General features: G+C 46.3%; 1 protein-coding gene across 3 annotated transcripts in view; it reads right to left on the bottom strand.

Moving 5' to 3' along the window:
* The window catches only part of KCTD20 (potassium channel tetramerization domain containing 20), a 32,403-nt gene that overhangs the window by 3,889 nt on the left and 7,454 nt on the right, over positions 1–21,060 (bottom strand). For 2 of the 3 annotated variants that reach the window (XM_038162408.1, XM_038162410.1), the window contains 6 exons: positions 5,370–5,566; positions 4,446–4,722; positions 3,059–3,161; positions 2,435–2,555; positions 1,288–1,485; positions 726–836 (listed from right to left, as the gene is read on the bottom strand). In XM_038162408.1, the coding sequence (XP_038018336.1) occupies positions 726–836; positions 1,288–1,485; positions 2,435–2,555; positions 3,059–3,161; positions 4,446–4,722; positions 5,370–5,566 (1,007 nt within the window). Of the gene's footprint in view, positions 1–725; positions 837–1,287; positions 1,486–2,434; positions 2,556–3,058; positions 3,162–4,445; positions 4,723–5,369; positions 5,567–16,488; positions 20,187–21,060 lie in introns of those variants that run through there. The other variant, XM_038162409.1, reaches the window with a different exon arrangement.

Here is a 21,060-nt window from a genome sequence, read left to right as displayed (position 1 = left end):
TGGGGCAGCTGGGGGGGTTGGGTTCTGCTCCCAAGGAACAGGGACAGGATGAGGGGAAATAGCCTCATGCTGTGCTGGAGGGGTTTAAATTGCATATTATGGACAATTTCTTCACCAGGGTCGTCCAGTCCTGGCACAGGCTGTCCAGGGCAGCGGTGAAGTCACCATCTGTGAAGGGATTTAAAAGACATGTGGATGTGGCACTTGGGGATGTGGTGGGCTTAGCAGTGCTGGGTTAATGGTTGGACTCAACCATCAACAGAGGCTTTTTCCAATCTAAACAATTCCATGATTCTCTGACAAGAGGGTGCAGCACTGTGTGTAGTCAGCCTGCAGGTGCTGCACAGCACCAGCCATTCTGTGAGCAAACATAGCTGCTATAAAAAGAAGTCTTCCAGGACAGAGCCCAGCATTCTCCAAGCTCCCTAAGGGAAAGCTTGGATCAGCAGGTGGAGGCATTTGACTCCTGTTTCCTGTTTACTCATTCCTAAGGAGATAAGTCTTTCTCATACATGTTGTGTACCTTTAACTTTTAAGCCCCCTGGCCAATTTCAGTGGAACACAGCAGAGGTAAAGGAAAAACATGCTGAGTTATAACTGGCTTCGTAAAGATAAATGTAAAACACAGAGTAAACAAGGAAATGCCTGGAGTCCACAAGAAATCAGCCTTTGCTGACTGTGGAGTCACCTGGTCATGCATTTCCCTTGCTGAAGCAGCACGTTACCTTCGATGCCAATGCGAATGTTCTTCAGGCCCCGTTCCTTCAACACAGCTTTTGCCACGTCCCGGTTCTCAATGTACTTGAAGAATCTGTACAGCTTGGAACTGTAAAGGACTTGAGAAATAAAAGGGGTGATTAGAATCAACAAAGAGGAATCTTCTCCCTGTTTCTGGCATGCTCTGCTGTGCCAAAAGCCAGGTGTGGATTCCAAGGATTACTTCAAGTGTCTGTTTTCCTCACTGGGATTAATTGCACTTCCTTTTGGGAGGGCAGAGATGCAAATCAGAGTCTCGATAGACTGGGTGGTGATGGGAGTGTAAAGCAAAGAATATTCCCTCATTAAGGAGCCTGGAAAAGGCTAAGGGGGAGGCAGAAACAGGAGGAAAAGTGCAGTGAGTGCTGCGATCAGTTCTAACTAGCTGGGCATCCTGCCTCCAGCAGCACCAGCTCATACAGAGCACACAAATCAGGGCTCCACGGGCCAGCATCTCCTCCTGGAGGAAGCCAGTTTGGGAATGTGTCCTTTCCTCACAGCTGTGTGTGGAACAGAGTGCAGAGCCCTTACTTTGTGAATACTCCTCTCCCATGGGAGGTGGATGATCCTCATCCCAGTCCACGGTGTCCTCATCGGTCAGCACGACGATGTGACATTCCCGCTCGCCCTTCCGCGCGCTGTCCACCATGATGGGCAGGATCAGCTCCTCCAGGTAGCTGTCAAACTGCTTGTGGGCCCCATCATTGGAGAGCTCGTGTAACAGAGCACCTGAGGAGACACAGATCACAGCAGCTTTCCCAGAGCATGGAAATATCTCAGCTCCGCACTTCCCAGATCCATCCGAGAGCACAGCCAGAGTTCTTCTTCAGACAAAATGCTCAACATATGTTCAGACACATCAACAGCCTCCAGATCCAGAACTGGCAAAGTCAGAAGTGCAGACTGCATTTCAAATGGGATGCAAATTGCACTGCAGAACCATTCCATTCCCATTAAAACCCCACCAAGCTCCAATCAATACAGTGAAACAGTAACAGACTGAATAATTAATTCATTATGATACTTAACTTGAATTTCCAGCAACGACTTCTGCCCTTGAAAGTACATTTTCCTGCCTTCTCTGTGATCACTCACCAGAGAACAGGGCAGGAAATTCCACCCACAGCCTGTGTTATGATACCACACACCCCATTTCGGTAAAGCGCCTTTCACAGATCTGCCTGTGTTAAAAGTACTTCTTTTTGCCAGCATGCCCACCAAAAAGCTGCTCCCAATCCAATCCCTTCATGACCAGGAATTCTACTGCTCTCCAGATTTGGTATCCTTGGTTGCTGTTCTGCCCCCATCAGCCTTTAGCTTAAATTATTTAAATTATTCATGATTCTCTGGTACATTTTGGATAGGGGTTATAATCCTGCTTTTAGCCTTCATTTTGTTGGCAGTAACAGTAACTCTGCTCAGCCTCTGTTAGAAAAAGAGACTAAAATGTTTATAATTTGCTTTTGGGGCACAGTGCCTGTGTTCTAAAGGATTTGGTCACTTCACTTGGGATTGAAGCAATCAAAAGGAAGCTGCTGAAATGCAACTTGAGCCCCAGTGAAATCCACGTGTTCATGCTTAAACTAAAGCTCAAGATTAAGAACTGTACTGAATCAGGATCAGAGTGCTCAACGCCCTGCAGATGATCTCCTAAGAGCTGATTTCTCTCCATACTTACTTAAATCTTGACATTTGATTGTGTTGAAATCAAAGTTTATGCAGAGGTAATCACATGTATCTCGAAGGTCTGGGATGGAAATCCCATCAGGGCAGTTAATGATTCCGGTTTTGTAATAATCCTGTGAATAAAAGGACAGGTTTTGGAGAGAAAAATTATTAACATCTTGGACTATGATAATTCCTAATTAGTTCTTTATTTTGTTTACTAATATTGGAGAGATACTGAAACTATTTATAGCTCTGTGTACAGTAAAACAGCCCTGCTTGTCTGAGAAACTACATCTTTTGGCAGATCCTCCAGGTCTGATGAGCTCCAGTTAAAACTCTTCCACGGCACAAGGCTTCACAACATCTCATATGCAATATGTATTTATATGCAACCACAAGGTCAGGATACAGCTCAGGAATTACAACAGCAGGACACAGAAAAGGTAAAAGGCAACATGAGCAAATATCTGAAATGTAGATTTACGCCAAAGCCTGCTATATTTTTTCTTTAGAAATCACAATGTAAAACCTAAAGCCAGAATGTTCCAGGGAGTGCCTGGAGACAGCTCAGCTGTGCCCATGTGACAAACAGGTCGCTTGTTTCTCTTCTCCCCAGCTGCAGAGCTGCCCTTACCAGCACGGTGCGGAACACGGCCGAGCTGATCCCTTCTGCGATCTCGTACTCGCCCTTCTCGTTCGGCCGGGTGAAATTGTATTCCCTGCCTGGCCCAAACATTCTGAAAGAGGTAAAGAGCTCTGTGAGCACACAAGGGCATTGAAATGCATTTATTCCAGAGACAAACAGAATCACAGAATCACAGAATTTTTTAGGTTGGAAGAGACCTTTAAGATCATTGAGTCCAACCCATGTTCTAACACCTCAGATCATGGCACCCAGTGCCACATCCAGTCTTTTTTTAAACACATCCAGGGATGGTGACTCCACCACCTCCCTGGGCAGATGATTCCAGTATTTGACCACTCTTTCTGTGAAAAACTTCCTCCTTAATTCCAGCCTGGATCTCCCGTGGCGCAGCTCGAGACTGCGTCCTCTTGTTCTGTCAAACAGGTGCACTGGGGTTAGAAAATTCTTTCCTGTGAGGGCGAGGAGGCCCTGGCACAGGCTGCCCAGAGATGCTGTGGTTGCCCCAGCCCTGGAAGTGTCCAAGGCCAGGCTGGATGGGGCTTGGAGTAACCTGGGCTAGTGGAAGGTGTCCCTGCCCATGGCAGGGGTGAAATGAACTGAGCTTCAAGGTCCCTTGCAGCTAAGGCCATTCCATGATTCTGTGATGAAGCCCCACAGTGACACAGAGATACAGCAACAAATCTCCAATCTCTTCCTTAGTAAATAGGGACAAGAATTGGCTCAGGGAGGCTTCTGTTGCTATGGCTACTGCACTCTAAGGAACAAGCCAAAGGAACAGATCATTGAGTCCTGGGGCAGAAAATCCCCTGGCAATAAAGCCCTTGCACTGACCATCAGCAGGTAACTCCACATGACTTTAGATGCCTTGTTTTAACAATAACCCATGCAAGGGTCAGTGACCCAGCAGAACCCTTCGGCCACAGAGGTGGAAGTGCTGGCAATACAGCACATGAGGATTTCTTGGTGCAGCAACAGGCTCCAACCTCTCAGCAGGAGCTGAGCAACTTCTGAGGCAGTATCAAGAGGTGGCAGCAGGAAGGGATGGAGCATTATCGTGTTTCCCCATTCAGGAGGAAGGTTATCAGCTGGGGACAGAGGTACAGCTGACAGACCAGGCAAACACTTGGGCAGAAGGAAAAGAGATCACCTTTGGATAAAAGTGTGCATTTTTTGGTGGACATGGACCAAAGGGAGATTTATCTAGAGAACCACCAACTCTCCATCTGGTCAGGTCTTCTGGGCCTCACTCACAGTCAAATTCTGACTGAGGTCACCAGTGTGCAGATGAGATCACAAAACAAACATTACATATTTATTCCATTAAAAAAATTTTAGATTGTCTTGAGGTACCTTGAAGGTAACAGAAGTGACCCACCTTCCCAGCATGGTGTCAGGGTGAGCAGTGAAGATCTGGGGATTCACTGCAAAGCGGGTGCCATCCACCACCAGGGTCACTTTCTCTGGAGCTACTGTCTGGGAACTGCTGCTTGAAGACAATGCACAGCAGCCATGGCGTTCCTGGGTATTAAAATATTCCAGCTGTCTCTTATTTCCATCTGGGATATGGCAGTTGTGAGGCTCTTCAGGAGCAGACAGCATGCTACAGATCTGGGGATTTACTGGGCAAGTGTGTCGGCATTCAGAATCCAAACCTGAGGGACACAAACAAACATTGCAAGGGGAGGAGAGAATTTATTGAAAAACATCATTTCACAGTAACACTTCCTACTGAGATGAGAAAACTGAGTCATGCAATAATTAAGGATGCCATAACTGTCAGGGTGATGTTATAAGACATAAAACTAGGCTGTTATTGAACTGAACCAGCAGCTGGATGTTTTGGTGAGCCATGGTGCTTAATGTTCCTCGTCAAAGCAAGATGGATTCAGCTGAAAAGGGCAGGAGCACAGGAATTAAACAATGCCAGAAATACAGACCCAGCCTGCTGTCAGGACCCCCACAGGAAGCTGAGCAGCAGCACACACCTCCCCAGAGTGGTGGAAGGCAGCAGTGCCCAGGGACAGTCCGTGGGGGGCACACAAGACTGCCCAGATGCGTGCAGTGAATCTGTTCAGGGCCAGCTCCAGGCTGGTCAGGGCACTCCTGTGGGATGGCCTTGCCAAGGTGCTGAACTCTGCTGTGAACTTCTGACCTTTGGAGCAGCCTGGCACAGGCAGGGCACATACTGCCCAGTGCAAACTGCCCTGTGATGCTGGAACATTTTCCAAAACATTACACCCCTTAAAGCCCAAAAAATAATCTCCCTCAAAGATGACAACGTTGAGGGCATTATCCTTACCCTCAGTCCTGGGAACTGCAGGGCTGTGACCTCCTAACACCACAGAACTTTCTTCTGACTCATGGGCTGCTGCAGTTCTGTTTTCCACAGGACAATTGGACTCCAGATTTCTCAACCAGTCTGTGCCCCCAGCACAGTTCCCATTCATGCTGGGCCTCCGTGCTGTGAGGAGTTGGTGGCGTTTCCTAAGAGAAGAGCTGGAGAGAGAATCCAGGTTGTTAGTTTTGGAGGAAACTCCCAAGCAACGAAGTTCAAATCTCTGTATCTGGTATCACAAACAAGGTCCCTCAGGCTCAAAAGGCCTTTCTTCAGGTATGTAACTGTGTTTCAGAGGCTTATGGTGCTAGTTATGCCCCTACCCTCACTTGAGAAAAGGGGAAAAAAAGATTTTGAAGTAGTCAGGGGTCTATTAAATCTATAGACCTTCACTTTTTAAAAGCTAAGTTTAAAGCCACTGATGTATTTAGATCACGTGTGTGTTCCTGCAAATACCTTCCTGGCAACTCCTCCAGACCTCCACAGCCCTTTAAAAATGTTTATATTCTTGACTCCCAGTCCTGACCAAATGAGCTCTACGACATGGTTACAGCCTGAAATATAACATTTTCCCGGTTAACAGCTCAGGCATTGCCTCTTAACCACTCTGAGGTTTGACCAGGAGGTTTCCTGCTCCCAGTCATTGCTTGGTTTTGGTTCTTCATTCCTGATTTATGCCACGCTGTCACACAGTGCTCCCCCAGTATTTAACCCACTGCAGTCCCACAGCAAACACCTGGATGGTGCAGAGCAGCCCTGGCTGGAGCAGCCCCACACACCTTCACCCACCGCCACTCCCATCTGGGATGCTCTTCCAGCATATGCAGAGATACAGCTTCCTTTTTTCCCCAGGTAAAATTCCTTCCTCCTTCTAGCTTTAAAACCCGCTTCACTCCTTTGTATCTCCTAACAGATCAGATCTCTTTGCTGTCTCTTTTCCTAATTCTCTCTGGCGTTTGCTTTGCTCTGGACAGGAACCAGCTCTCCTTTCTTGGCTTCAAGTGTTTTCCTTTCACTCTCTCAAACATAAAACACCAATTTCCTCATTAATGAATGTTTCCAATTTCCCCCCTGCGGAACAATTGCCCTGTGTCTTTCCCTTGGCTGAATGATGACTGCAGGGCCTGTGGGTGCCATCTCTGACGCCTGGCAGAGACAAAGCAGATAAAACACAGCACTAATAAAACAGCAAAATGCCAAGCCAGAGTTGCTGAGTTTTCTGGCCAGCACCTGCTGAGAGTGAAGGCTTTAATGAGCAGTTCAGTGGTGGGTTTCAAGCCCATTGTTACTGGCAGTCTAAATTAAGCATTTTATTCCTAATAAGAATTTAAAGAAGGAGTAACAATTCATTCCTTTTGTTCCGTAAACCCAATTCTAAGTTGCCAGCATTATTATATCTGTATATTTTTAGAAATCTGCTGCTTACACATCATGTGATGGCCATCCAAAGGAAGATTTTTGGTAACAACAAAACCATTTCTTTTTTTAAAGGCTGTGGCTGGCAGCACAGTGACACAAGGAACCCCCAAGGGTCACCTCAGTCCCAGCAACCTGAACGGCACCCAGAGCACGGCCTTGCCCTCTGCTCTCACCAAAATACCCAGTGTGGGAAAACTCCCTCTCCCCACACCTTCCAGGCTGCTTTCCTGTCCTGGCTGCCTGGGCCCTGGAGAAACCCCCAGGCAGTCCTCCCAGAAACCCCTGGGAATGCTGCCTCGTACCTGGGAATAGACTCATGGAGTATCTTGAGTTGGAGGAGGACATCAGTATGAGAGCTCACCTCCCTGCTGCTCGCAGGACCACCCACAACTGAACTGTGTGACCCAGCATCCTCCAGGGAGAATCACAGAACATCCTGAGCCGGAAGGGACCCGCAGGGATCACCGAGTCCAGCTCCTGGCCCCGCACAGACAGCCCAACAATCCCACCCTGTCCCAGGAGCTCAGGCAGCTTTGGGGCTGTGCCCGTTCCCTGGGGAGCCTGGTCAGTGCCCAGCATCCTCTGGGGAAGAACATTTCCTAACATCTTAAGTGGGATGGACGTGGTCACGCACGAATGTGGTTGTGATATTTTGTGAAAATCCCTTTGCTAGGATTTTCTTCTCCTGAGAAGCTGAGAAGGCCTCAGCTTCAAGTGTAAACAATTTGTGATCTGCTGCTGTGGGATGCAGCAGGTGCTTCCTCGATTGGTCAGTGTGGGATGTTTCTGCTTGGTGGCCAATCCAGGAGGCAGCAGCTCTCGGACTCTCTGGGAGTCACAGAACTTTGTTATTCATTCCTTTCTATTCCTGTCTCACCTTCTGATGAATCTTTCTCTCTGTTCTTTGTAGTATAGTTATAGTGTGGTCTTTTTAAATGTAATATATATCATAATATAATAAACCAGCCTTCTGAAATGGAGTCAAGATCTCTCCTTCCCTTCAGCAAGTCCTGACTGCCCAGAAGACCCACAGCAATAAATGGTGACCCCAAACGTAGCAATACATGAACAAATCTTTCACCTGATCAAAAGTAACACAACCTCCATGTGAACAACCTGAGCAACCCTCGGCCCCCTTCTCTCGTGTGCCAGAGCAGCAAAGGGCTGGGAGAATGTCCAGCAGTGCCAGGCAGTGGGACACAGGGGGATGGAGGGAAATCTAAATATGAACAGCCACATACTCTAAAACACCCTGGAGGGAAAAAATGCCCAGCACCACCCCTTCCCCCCCAAAAGCCTTTAAACCAATTCCAGAATTGACAATGTCCAGTGGAACAAAAAGTCAACTATTCCCCTGTTTTCACAGCACTGTAATTATTGTGAGAAAATGGAATTTTTCAAGACTGCAAATGTTAAAGTATTTATACAACTAATAATGTAATTTCAAACACCTTCACTGAACTATTATATTGTATGTTTTGACCCTGAGATTAGCTCAGTTGGCTGGAGCATGATGCTGATAACACCAAGGCTGTAAATTCAATCCCTGCATGGGCCATTCACTGAAGAGTTGGACTTAATGATCCTTGTGGTCCCTTTCCACTCAGAACATCCTGCAATCTGTAACCTGAACCAAAATGCTTTACAATTTGGTAACTGCACTGGAAGCCAAAACCTGTTTTTGAAAATGCAGTTTGATTTACTTAGGGAAAAGCATTTTGAGATGGGGAAAAGAATACCCTGTTGAGCAGATATATAATCATAACCCAAACCCTGAGGGAAAGCCCTTAAAGGGAGTCATTCTTGAGACTTGCTGGCTGTCAGGAGGAACCCCAGAATGCTCTGGGTTGGAGGGACCTTAAAGCATCTCAAGGGACACCTGCCACTAGCCCAGGCTGCTCAGAGGAACAGACACCACACTGGGCTGTGCTCAGGAACCCTTTTCCCCCAGCATTAACTTTCCTACACTGAAACAATATCCCTGCCGAAGCTGATGCTACAACACTCACCAGGGAACAGGATTTGCTCTGTGAGCTGACAAGAACTCCATTAAGAAAACAAGATAAGCATAAAATTTACTTCTTGGGCCTCTTTCTTCCAGGAGTGGAAGAAAGTGCTGCAGCTCTGCCAACAACCTCCCCTTGTGGTGCCTGAACAATCTCTTGATTATTTAATGCATTACTCAGCAGAGAGGAGAAATTAAGGCACAAAATCAGATCAATAAGCAGAGTATATGAAGGCAAAGAACAGTTTTATCCAGGGACACTCAGACTCCATAACTTCCCCAGAGCTCTGCCTTACAAGCCCCGTTTAAGTGATGTCAAATAGCACAAAACACCGACTGAATTTCACAACGAGCAAACTGGGTTGGGACGACGTTGAATCCTTTGTTCATCACCTCAAGCACTGAACTAAATGCAGAGACTCTGCACACCCTTCAGCAGAGTCCTTACCTACAGCAGCTCAGAAATCATTTACAGAACTATCACCAGTTACTCAGAAACTACAATACACCAATTCTTCCTTGTCATTCCCCCACTTCTGCTGCTTCATCTGCTAAGCAGGATTGTCAGGGAAAAAATGGCCCAGCTGTTTGACATCTTTCTCCTCCTTCTTTTCTGTTTTCTTCAACAAAGTTGAGCACCAGCAAAAGCTGCTGAAAACAGCTGCTCTTTGCAATGTGGTGGCTCTCCCAAGCATAAGATCCGACTTTCCTCTTTCCTGGAAGTGGAACATCCAGTCCTGCTGATCATCCGACCCAGCTCAGGCAGATGGTATTTCCCTGTCTCCTGGCCCCTCCTGGCACGCCAAAATCCTGCACGTCGTGTGTCAGCAGAATTGAGGGAAATGAGTAAAGATCTTTTAGCACATCTGGCTGGTACAATAAATCCCCAAACTGGTCATTTAATGTGACAAATATATTACAAGCACACCCAGAACCCAGTGGGGAAACAAGTACACAAAGACTTCAAGGCCAAACTCCTGCCTGACCAGCTTACAAATGTCCTGGTTTCCTTTCATGCCCAGGATCAAGGAGAACTACCCGTGGTGAGAATGAATGCCTATAAATAATAATTAGCACCATTCCGCTTCAAAGCTTTTTACAAATATTAACTGCTCATTGCTCCAAAGAGCCCTGGGAAGCACTGCAGGGAAGTGTTTTATGAGAGAAAACAGGGACACAGAGGCAGAGACCTAATCCTCAGGCTCAGAGCAGCAGGCCCACTGCCTGCTCAGGTGTTACTGACTTGGAGCACGTTCACTACTCAGCTCCTGGCACCGGCAGTCCCCTGTGCTGGCAGGACAGACACTGCCAGGTCACCACCCTCCTTAGAGGGCTCCTTCCACGCACGTTTCCACCCTCTGGGAAGTGTCAATGGGCCGGTACCACAGGATGGCTCAGGAGCAGTGAACAGGTGGCCCGATGTCTTTCCTCACTTCTCTGTGACTTGCTTGCTGTCGGAACCCAGGACATCCCTCTGGGTGCCCTGGATGGCCAGAGCCGCTGGCAGGGGGCTCTGAGACCCTGGCAGCAGCCAAAGACACACGTGGGGTTTTGGTCTTAGCCCGTGGAGCAAATTACCAACTCTGTATGAAGAATTACAAGCCACACAAGTTTAGGTATTGTGGTAGAAGTAGTGACGAAGTGAAAGGAAGGGTTTTTGAGTGCTGTACAGGGGGGTTTTAAGCCTTGTACGCAGGGGTCCAAGTTTTGTACATGGGGGTCAGGAGCTCTAAGATGGAGGGATCTGGGTGTGCCCTGTCCTCTTTCTTTCTCCTTCCCAGCCTCCATGTCTGTGGTGATGTTGGCACTCACAGATTGGTTTAGAGTAGAAAGTCACCATTCAATATAGATGATGGGCACTGGGGAAAAGGTATAAACATGTAACAGTAATGTGTGATATAAAAGATGGCAGCAGCCCCTGGGAGGGCAGTGTGCCTTTGTCTGACCTGCTGAACGGGCCACAGCAGTTCAGGAGAAGAATCTTTTAGGTAACCAACAATAAACTACCTTGAGAACGGACAACAGAGGACTGCTGAGTCTTTCTTTGAAGGCACGGGATGGAGGAGAGACTTTTCCATCTTTCGGGGTCACCCCAATCCAGGGGTGAGCCCCGACAGTTTGCAGGCTCAGATCCTGAGGGAGCAGGTAAGGACCAGTCCACAGAGGAGCTGAAGCCTCACAGCTGGATTGTGGGAGGTGGGCACTCAGGAGCAGCAAAAGCCCCATGTCCCATTCAGCACTGAAGATCAGAGAAAGAGCTCCTCCAGCCACAGAAAGGCTGGGATTTTACTTTTTTTAAATTGAATCAGTATCAGAATCAAAAACCAAAATTTCCCATCTGGCTCTGGCCGTAGATGGAGCATGTGGGCCCCTCCTTCCTCTGGAACACAACAATGTCAAGAATGAGCTGTGCAACTGCACAAACATCTCTGCTCTCCAGACCCCGTGCTGGTGGTCCCACTGAAATCATCTTTATTTGAACTTGTCTAGAGCCTTGTCTTTTGTTAAGGGAAAAACATGGAAGTCATATTTAAGTTGTTTTTAATCACAAAGTGGAAACACTTTAATTTTGCAATGCACCACTGGCACAAACAATTCATGCTGCAAATGTTTTGCAGAGATAAAGAGGCTGATCCCTGTTCTTTGCAATCCTTAAGGAAGTGCCCTGGAATGCAAAGAGGCTGTGACATCTTCAGTACATTATCCTTCCCCACCCTAAGGGATCTAAAGCACGTCCAAAGCCACTTTCCAATGCATACAGCTCTCACCCCATTACTGGAAGAGCTGAACGGCTTCACTTGCACAGAGCACCACGAACAAGGTGATGAAAAGAAACTCAAATACTGCAACGTGGCCAGCAGAGAAAACCCATTCAGATACAGCACATTTATTAAGCAAGAAAAAACAAAAGCATCAGTACAAACGTGCTGGTTTCTACCTTTTATTTATTGTATTACATAAATACAATAGTTTATTATATTTATAAAAATATACTCATTGGAGTTTTTTTAAAGAGGCGTTATAGAGTATTTTAGGTATGAAGAACTTCCCAGAAACTTCAAAGAAAAATCATGAAAAGCCTAGCTGCCAAAATCCATTGAGGAGTAAAGCCCTGACAGCTCATACAGGGTCTCACTGTCATCTGGCATGGCAAGAGAGAAGGTGTAAGAGCAAGAATAGTAGAAATGAGTGGCTTTACTTCACCATTTGGTCTGCAAATGGTGAGGAAGCACCAGCAGTGAGTGAATCAGCTGGTGAACAATCCTCCCCTCTTCCTAAACCACAGCCTAAGCATCACGACAGAAATAAAACTCCAAACAACTCATTTTTAAGGTGACAACACTCCTTTAAGTCTACAAAAACATTCCCATGTACAATTATTCTCAGAAATATGAGCAAGCAGGAAACACGCGCACGCAGGGTGTGCCTGACCTAATTCCACAGCCCTACACCGAGAACAAGATGGATTTCTGATGGAACTGCACGTCTTTCCACCCTGGCTAAAGCCTGGCTTTAATTTGTGTCCTGGTTTAACCCCAGATGGCAACTGAGCCCCAAACAGCCACGTGCTCACTGCTCCCTGGTGGGATGGGGAGAGAACTGGAAGAGTAACTTGTGGGTTGAGATCCAGACATTTTAATCAGTAAAGACAAGGTTGTGTGGATCCTCACTGCACCTTCCAGGGCCTGAAGGGGCTCCAAGGAAGCCAGAGAGGGACTGCTCATAATGAACTGGAGTGACAGGACAAGGGGAACAGATTCCCACTGCTAGATAGAGGGATACATGGGATACTGGCAAGGAATTCTCCCTGTGAGGGTGGGCAGGCCCTGGCACAGGTGCCCAGAGCAGCTGTGGCTGCCCCTGGATCCCTGGAAGTGTCCAAGGCCAGGCTGGACAGAGCTTGGAGCAGCCTGGGCTAGTGGAAGGTGTCCCTGCCCGTGGCAGGGGGTAGAATATGATGAATTCTAAGGTTCCTTCTATCCTAAGCCAGTCTGGCATTCTATGACTCTACAAAAGCTGTGCATGCAAGTAAAGCAAAAAAAGAAATTAATTCCCCACTGTCCATGGGCAGGAAGTTGTTCAGCCATGGCCAGGAGAGCAGGGCTGCATCACCTGGGAAGAAAAATACCATCACTCCTAACATCTCCTGTTCCTTCCTCCCCAGCTCTGTATGCTGAGCATGATGCCCTAAGGAGTGGAAGATCCATCCCGGGGTCAGCCGGCCTGGCTGTGCCCCCCAGCTCCTGAGCAGCCCCAGCCCACTGGTGGGTGGGCAGCAAAAAAGGCCTTGGTTCTGTGTGAGCCCTGCTCAGCAATAACTAAAACCCCCCTGTGTTATCAACCTCTTTTTTCCAGCAAAATTCCAAACCACAGCCCCCTGTAAGCTACTAGGAAAAAAACTAACTTTCTATCAGACAAAACCAGCATAAATTCTTAAAAGGTCTCCTCAGAATATTCCAAAAGTTTCTCTAAACATAAAAGCACAGAAACAAATTAGCAATGATTGGCCTTCTACTTTGGAGAGAAAAAGGGCAATCTCATGGGTTTAAGATAAATAAGGAGAAGTGTTTCCTGTGCATAAGGATTAGGGGAATCACTGTAAGGTACAAACCACAGCAGGGAATGCAGTGCAGAGATAATGGATCTCCCCTGGGCTGGGTAACATTGCTTAAATAAAAAAGCAGCCATCAAACTTAATCTGAAAAATTCTAATATTGGCAAGCAGGCAGCAGTCCAACTTCTAATTTTCATAATAACTATTTGCTTCTGATCATCAGATAAAGACTTTCCCAGAGAAAGAGAAAAAACAAATGATTCTGCCTGTCAGCTCAGTTCACCTGCAACAGAACTCCCCAGGGGCTGGCAGGCATTGCAGAGGGCTGTGCAGAGTGACACAACTCATCCAGTAGAAAGAAAGGCAAAAGGTGAAATGTTCTCCTCTATTAGAAAATTAGACCAGAGCTGATGGCTCATTCTGTAACTAAGGAGGATCTTAAAACCCCCCCAGTGCCACCCCCTGCCACGGGCAGGGACACTTTCCACTGTCCCAGGCTGCTCCAAGCCCTGTCCAGCCTGGCCTTGGGCACTGCCAGGGATCCAGAGGCAGCCAGAGCTGCTCTGGGCACCTGTGCCAGGGCCTGCCCACCCTGCCAGGGAACAATTCCTTCCCAATATCCCATCTGTCCCTGCTCTCTGGCAGTGGGAAGCCATTCCCCTTTGTCCTGTCACTCCAGGCTCCAGTCCCAAGCCCCTCCCCAGCTCTCCTGGAGCCCCTTTAAGCACTGCAAGGGGCTCTAAGGTCTCCCTGGAGCCTTCTCCTTTCCAGGCTGGACGCCCCCAGCTCTCCCAGCCTGGCTCCTCAGGTCTCTCCCAAGCAGGGAAACCAAACCAGCACTGCCAGGCTGAGCCCCGGGCACTGCCCCGTGCGTCTGAAGCGAAGGAGATGCTCAGGGCAAGGTGAGACTTGGCAGGGGTGGGGCTGCCACCAGCACCTGTAGATGCACCTGGAGCACTGAGAACAACATGGGCCAGGCATTGATCTGGACTGTACCAGAGAAAAAAACATCCAACTACAGCCTTCAGGTGCTCTTCACAAACCTCCTACTGATCCTCATTTCGTTTTCCCAACACAAACACAAGCAGACAGTAAAAGCTGATTTATAGGCTGAACCAGCACAAGACAAAAAGCTTTTCCCTTGCTATGAAATAACTCCATCAATATACAGAGGGTTCATTTTCCATCTGGCTTCAAATGATAGATGGAAAATAATGTCCAGCAGGCCTGATGCAATGCAGGACAGCCCGAAAATGTTGGCAAGAGACAGCAAGGAGGCTGATGAAACGCTTGATTGTTTCTCCCATTCTGTGCATAGTGCTACACTGTTAGCAAAGTTTACTGACTTACTCATTTACTTGAGGCTCAACAAAAATCCACTGTTTCTGCAAATGCAATTCAAAACTACAGTTGGCAACGTGGGTTTAAGGGTTTAACACTGCACTTGCACACCTTGATTTAAGAGCCAGGGTCACCAGGTCCCTCTGTCACCACCTGTGCCCAGTTTATGCACTGAGCTGACCCCTCATTAGTGCCCACACTCACAGCAGCTTTTCTTTTGCCAATCTACAATCACCAAGACTGAAACCTGCAGAAGAATAATGGATATTTATGAACTGGATGTAACCTATTACAGACTTTCCCAAAATAGGAAGGTCACACTGTGGCAGCCTCACCAACAGAACAGATGAAATGCATCCAGCAATGTTCCACCACGGGAGCAAAATTCCTCACCACAGCAACAACCTACTGCTTTTTTATCTCCCTCCCTCTGAGGCCCAAGGCATTGATGTTAGAGAGCAAACCCAAGCGAACTGTAAAGGGTATTTCCTCACAATACTGGAATAAAGACAGTCACCTGAAAAATGGTATTTGATCCTCATAAAGGGCCTCTTACCACTATGGCAATGGCAGCTTTGCCAGTGCTATCTGATTAAATTCAGCACTTTTAATAAAGCTGGCCATGCCCATATAGAATACACACCTCCTTCCTTGGCAGAAGGTTGGATTGTGCAGATACGATCAGGGAAAAGGGAAAAAAAACTGTAGCAAAAGATGAGCTGTTGCAAATGTAAGTAGGATTATTTTTACCCAGAGACAGGAAAAACCAATGTTCCCTGCTAAAATAAACAATACTGAGCTAAATAAAGTTTTAAGGCAGGTGACACCTGTGAGTTACACTTTGTCTTCACCTGTCTTAAACTAAGCTACAAATACTGAGGTGAAAGCCTGCAACAGGACTAAGTGCTGCAGACAACAAGAGTTTGGCTGTGTTCTCTGTTCTACCATTTACTGCAAAAGTATTTTATAAAGATTTCAGAAAAACCCACACACTTCAGCAAAGCATATAAAAGGCAAGAGCTGCCTTATCCCTTTGGATTTAAAAAACCTTTCATTTCTCAGCTTTTGTTCTTAGGCAGTTAAATCAAACTTGGTTCCAAAAATTTGCACGATTTCAATTCCTGCATTTGTATTATGACAAGTCCAGTTTTTCAATTATAAACTGCAGCAAACTGCATGAGGACAAGAGTATTTCTGAGGGAGCTCTAACAGAGAATCTGTGTTAACAGAGAGTCTATCCTCTCATTTCTATTATGAGAAGTCCAGTTTTTCAGGTATAAACTGCAGCAAACTGCATAAGGACAAGAGTATTTCTGAGGGAGTTCTAACAGAAAATCTATCCTCTCATTTATATTATGAGAAGTCCAGTTTTTCAGTTATAAACTGCAGCAAATGGCATAAGGACAAGAGTATTTCTGAGGGAGTTCTAACAGAGAATCTGTGTTAACAGAGAGTCCATCCTCTCATTTCTATTATGAGAAGTCAAATTTTTCAATTCTAAGAAATTGCAGCAAACTGCATAAGGACAAGAGTATTTCTGAGGGAGTTCTAACAGAGAGTCTATCCTTTCATTTCTATTATGACAAGTCCAGTTTTTCAATTATAAACTGCAGCAAACTGCATAAGGACAAGAGTATTTCTGAGGGAGCTCTAACAGAGAATCTGATCCACCTGCATCCACCAGAAGTTCTGAGCAGAACTGATCACCCACATTTCCTGGTGGAACTCTGGAGCAACCCCTGTGCCAAGCACCCCTCACTTACTGCCGGCTCATCCGTGCTGGGTGCTCCCTGCACCACGACCCCGAAATCCTCCCGGAGCAGAGGGAAGCACCAGGCACAGCCCAGCTCCGCCGTTTAAACTCCTCCAGCAGCACCGGTCACTCCCCCAAAGGCCGGGCGGCTGATTCATGTAAATATTTCAGGTTAAAAGTCCCTGCAGCTGATTCGTGGAAAGTTTGAATATAATCGTGTGGTAACAGCTTGAAGTCTCCTCTTTTCAGTAAAAGCCTCCCGAATACCTCTCCAAGTTCTTCATTCAGTTTTGGCAAGAATTGTGTGGTAGAAGAGGCTCAATTTGATTAAACCCTTGATGCCATTTGGTGAAACACCTTCCTGCCACACATCCTTGCACAGGCAGAGAGGCGTTAGGCATCAGAATTTTTGGCTATGTACATAAGCATGGATTCCCAAGCCCAGCAGCCCCAGGATGTGGGCCCAAACAACTTTACAGTAACTGAGGATAAAATGAGTTATTTTGACACATCAGTGCATTGCTGAAGAGCCTCAACAGAACCACCACTTTCCCTCAGTGCTCCCGTGCCATGGCCAAGGCAATACATTTATGTCACCTGGAAATGTTCCCCTCTGCCAGCTCAAATATTAAATCAATCGATTCTATCTCTTACTGCTTTCCCCTAAGATACAGCTGGATTGCTCAGAGACTGCTCCAAACGCAACTTCACCAAACAACAGAATTAAATATATCACGTATCATCAATATTATATAATTTTGAATGCAAAGAGAGTCTAAACAGGCAGGAAACTATTTTCCTCCTGACTCATGCCAGCGATAAAGCACATTATGTCCTGGCAAACCTGAATAAAAGATGCCTTTAGAGAGCTCTTAATTAAAAACAAACCAAGCAATACAACATAGAAAAAAAATCCAAGTCACTAATTTACTAACTTTTGTATGCAAAAACTTGGTATTACTTTTGGTTTGGGGGCAAGATTTTATTTCTTTAATGCCCAATTCTCTTATCTGTCCAGACACAGGTGCAATAGAGCAAGCAGCTGTGCCCTGGTAAAGAGGATGGGGGAATGTAAACAGCAAGAATCTCTAATCACCAAGAGGTGCTGTCCCACACCAGGTGAGGCTGGTGGCCACCATCAGGAGAAAGAATAGATTTATATATTTGAATATATAATTTACATGACTTGTGTATGTATAATTTATAAATTAGCTTTTATAATTACCCTATGTGTTCTTAGGACAGCAACTGTCCACTGTGGATCTCTTGGTGTATTATCAGTGTGAACTGCACAAATTTTAATTAATTCAAGTAAAAATTAAAAGTTCAGCAGAGACAATACCCTAAACCAAAATTCCTCTCATCATTTACCTTTTTGCTTGCTACAAAAAATTATCTGACATTTCACCCACGGCAAAAAGCACCTACTTGTCTGGACTCTTATTTTAGAAAGGCTGCGGGCAGCTCAGAACTCCACCTTCCTTCTCTGGAAGGGATCCCAACAAGTAACTGCTCACTCATTCCCAGCTCATCTGCTACAACTCTGCCCTACAACTCCAACTGCCATTCATTTCTCACCAAGGACACGGCAGCAGCTCGGAAAACTAACAATAGCTGGCACATCTTTGAAATGCAGTCACGGGAGCTTTCAAAATAATACCAGCGAAAAAAACTCAAAGCAAACCCAAGAAACAAACCCAGCGAGGCTGCAATGGCTTGCAATTGGATTTGAAAGGAAATATTGCCACGTTGTGAAGGAGGTTCAGGCTGCAGGTGCAGCAGCAGTTTGTGCCCAGCGTGAAGGGCAGAAGCAGCCTGGGCAAAGCCAGGTGTCCTCCGGCAGCACTGGGAATCTTGCCCCAGGTCTGGGCTGGTTCGGGCTGGCATGGGGTCCCTGCCAGGGGCACTATCTGCCATCCCCAGGGGCGCTGCCCTATCTCACCGCCACAGGTGCTGGAAGCCTGTTCAGATAAAGCCACAGCTGAATTTTCCTGTGGAAGGGCAGAGATGCTCCTTTGAGCTGAGGCACAAAGGGAACATAATCAGCTTGTCCTTAGAAAGAACAGAGTTCTCCGAATCTGACACATGGCTTAATTCTCTTTAAGATCCAGACAATGAGAAAAAGCAAAACAAACATAAGGCTCCTTTCACGGTGCAGCTGCATTAGTAACTGCAAGTAATACTGAGTAATCCGAAACCAAAATAAACACGGGAGTTTTATTTAGCACGATTACAGCTCTTTGGAAAACACCTCCTGATTTATTTTGTGGAAGGCAAGGGCAGGGGCTACAATTTCATCTAGGTGAGGCCAACCATTAGCACTGTGCCAATTCATGTCAGCAGAGAACCCGATACCTTATTTTCAAGAACTGAGAAGCAGTTCATGATTTCAAACCAGGCAAGGTTTACAAGGGGACATTGGCAAGACACCTCTTGCTTTGTTTACATGCCTGGGTAAATATTTTACATGTCAAGCATAGCTATAACACTTTCTAAGAATATGCCATTACATTCTTTCTTCTATGACTAATAATTCTTCCACAAAAATATTTGGCTAGTGCAGCATTACAGCAAAATTAGCCAGCAACTGGAGCCATATTTTGAGGGAGTAAAAAAAGGGAAATACCACAAAAAAATATACAAAATTGAAAAAGCAGAGAAGATGCCTATTTCAACACATGTAACGAGGTGTTTGTGCTGATGGAAGGTGTCCATTTGGGTACTAGGTAAGGTCACTCTTCAAAGGGGAAAGTCCTAAAATTGAAGTGTATTCCAGAACAGGCCTCTCTGGCTCGTTTTTACCTTGATAAGAGAGAACTCAGCAATATTCTAGCCAGCTGGTTTCGTGTCTATCTCAAAGATAACATGCAAAAGAAATTCCAGGAATTTTTAAAAGTTACTTATTTAAAGGAAATGGTCTTCCAAGCCTGTCCTTGTGCGGAATATTCACTCTTCTGCTGAATAATCCAAGAGAATCTCAAATGAATTAGCATCTTTCAGCAGTAGAGCTTATGTGTGATTTTAATAAATCCTTAACAAGAAGATCAGTTTTCCTGCAGAGCCTGCTAATTAAAGGGTCTATAAATGTCCCAAAAGCAGCTCCCTCCAACCCGAGGATTTCAACTCAGTCCTGAGCAGAGGTGACCACCCCGTGACATTTCAGAGCTCTTAACATGGCCCGCATGAAACGAGGTGGCTTTTGTCAGTCTGGCCGAAGCCACAGGACATCAATCACCTCTTCCTGCTGAACCTGGAGCACCTCTAAGTCCCAGCAGGGGAACATTTCCTCCAGCCCTGCGTGCCAGACAAGGCCCGGGCAGCACGAGGGGCTGGAATGCTCCTTGTCAGGGCTCAGCTGCTCCAGAAGCAAAGCCTTTAAGGCTCGTGGCTCTCAGTCTGGTTCACTGGAGGTTTTGTTTTGAGTTGTTATTTTTACTTCAGCTGTGACAGCCTTCTAATTAAAGACAGCACTAAGTGTCTGCAGCACACAGGGTGAGAGGCTGGGGAACACTCTATTTTCTGCACTAAGAATTATTTCATCTCTCAGAAATGCAATCATTCTACTCTCCAAGTGGTGAAGTGGCATTTCCTATAGCTGTTCCTAACACCTTTAAAATGGTCTTGGAATGACTTAACAGCACAAAGTCAAGACACACAGAGGTGCCACAGCCATGGCATATTAACCAATTTTCTGAAAACAACTGATTTTCAAAACCAACTTTAACAAAGAGAGGCCTATGATCTTGGCAAAGAACATTTTGTAATAGGGACGTTTGACAGACAGGATACCATTTAAATATAGCACAGTGCTAATGCACAAAGCTCTCCACAGTTCTATAATTATCAATAAACAAACCCAGTTTCCCCCTTGCTCAGCCAGCACAAGGTAACAGAAATCATTAGACTGGTTTCGCTTCAGTATCTTGTGCAGAGCGTTCCCAGCTGACCTCCTCTAACCCAGCTGTTTATCACTCCTTGGGCCTGACAGCAAAACTGCACATCAACACAGCTCCTCGCATCAAATACACTCCTTCTGGTCTTTCTGAGAGCCACCTTGCTCAGCTCTTTGAGGGGCCTTCCACCCCCAGAACAGCAGCAGCAGTGACAGATCTGGCACAGTGCCCTTCCCATCCTACCCGGCACATCTCAGCACAGCCTCACCCCGAGCCTGAGCTGGGACAGGGGCAGAGATGCTCCAGCCCCATTACTGCATGTGAAACAGGAATGAGAAAGCTGCTCTCCAAAGTGCTGGGAATGAGAAAGCTCCTCTCCCACGTGCCCAAGAAATGCTCATGATCAATACTGTTCTCCATTAGGGCAGCATCCCAATCGATGGATTTGACCGCACTCAGAGGGAGCTCTGAAATCGCTGGGCAGCACAGCTGAGCCCAAAGATCAGCAGCATTTAGAATAAAAGCTAAAACCTGCCTGAGCCTAGAGACTCAAACATTAGCTAATTTACACGTGCTAGATGCATCTCAGCAAAGCCTGGATACAAGCAAAACCTTGTGGTCTTTGGGTGCTTTACATTAAAGCTGAACCACTTCTCAAATATAGCTGAATCATCTGATTTGCACGTGAC

Source organism: Motacilla alba, chromosome 26 (genome assembly GCF_015832195.1).
Source record: "Motacilla alba alba isolate MOTALB_02 chromosome 26, Motacilla_alba_V1.0_pri, whole genome shotgun sequence".
Classification (NCBI taxonomy): Eukaryota; Metazoa; Chordata; class Aves; order Passeriformes; family Motacillidae; genus Motacilla; species Motacilla alba.
The sequence above is the reverse complement of the archived record's forward strand: the minus strand, read 5'-3'. Positions and strand labels throughout refer to the sequence as shown.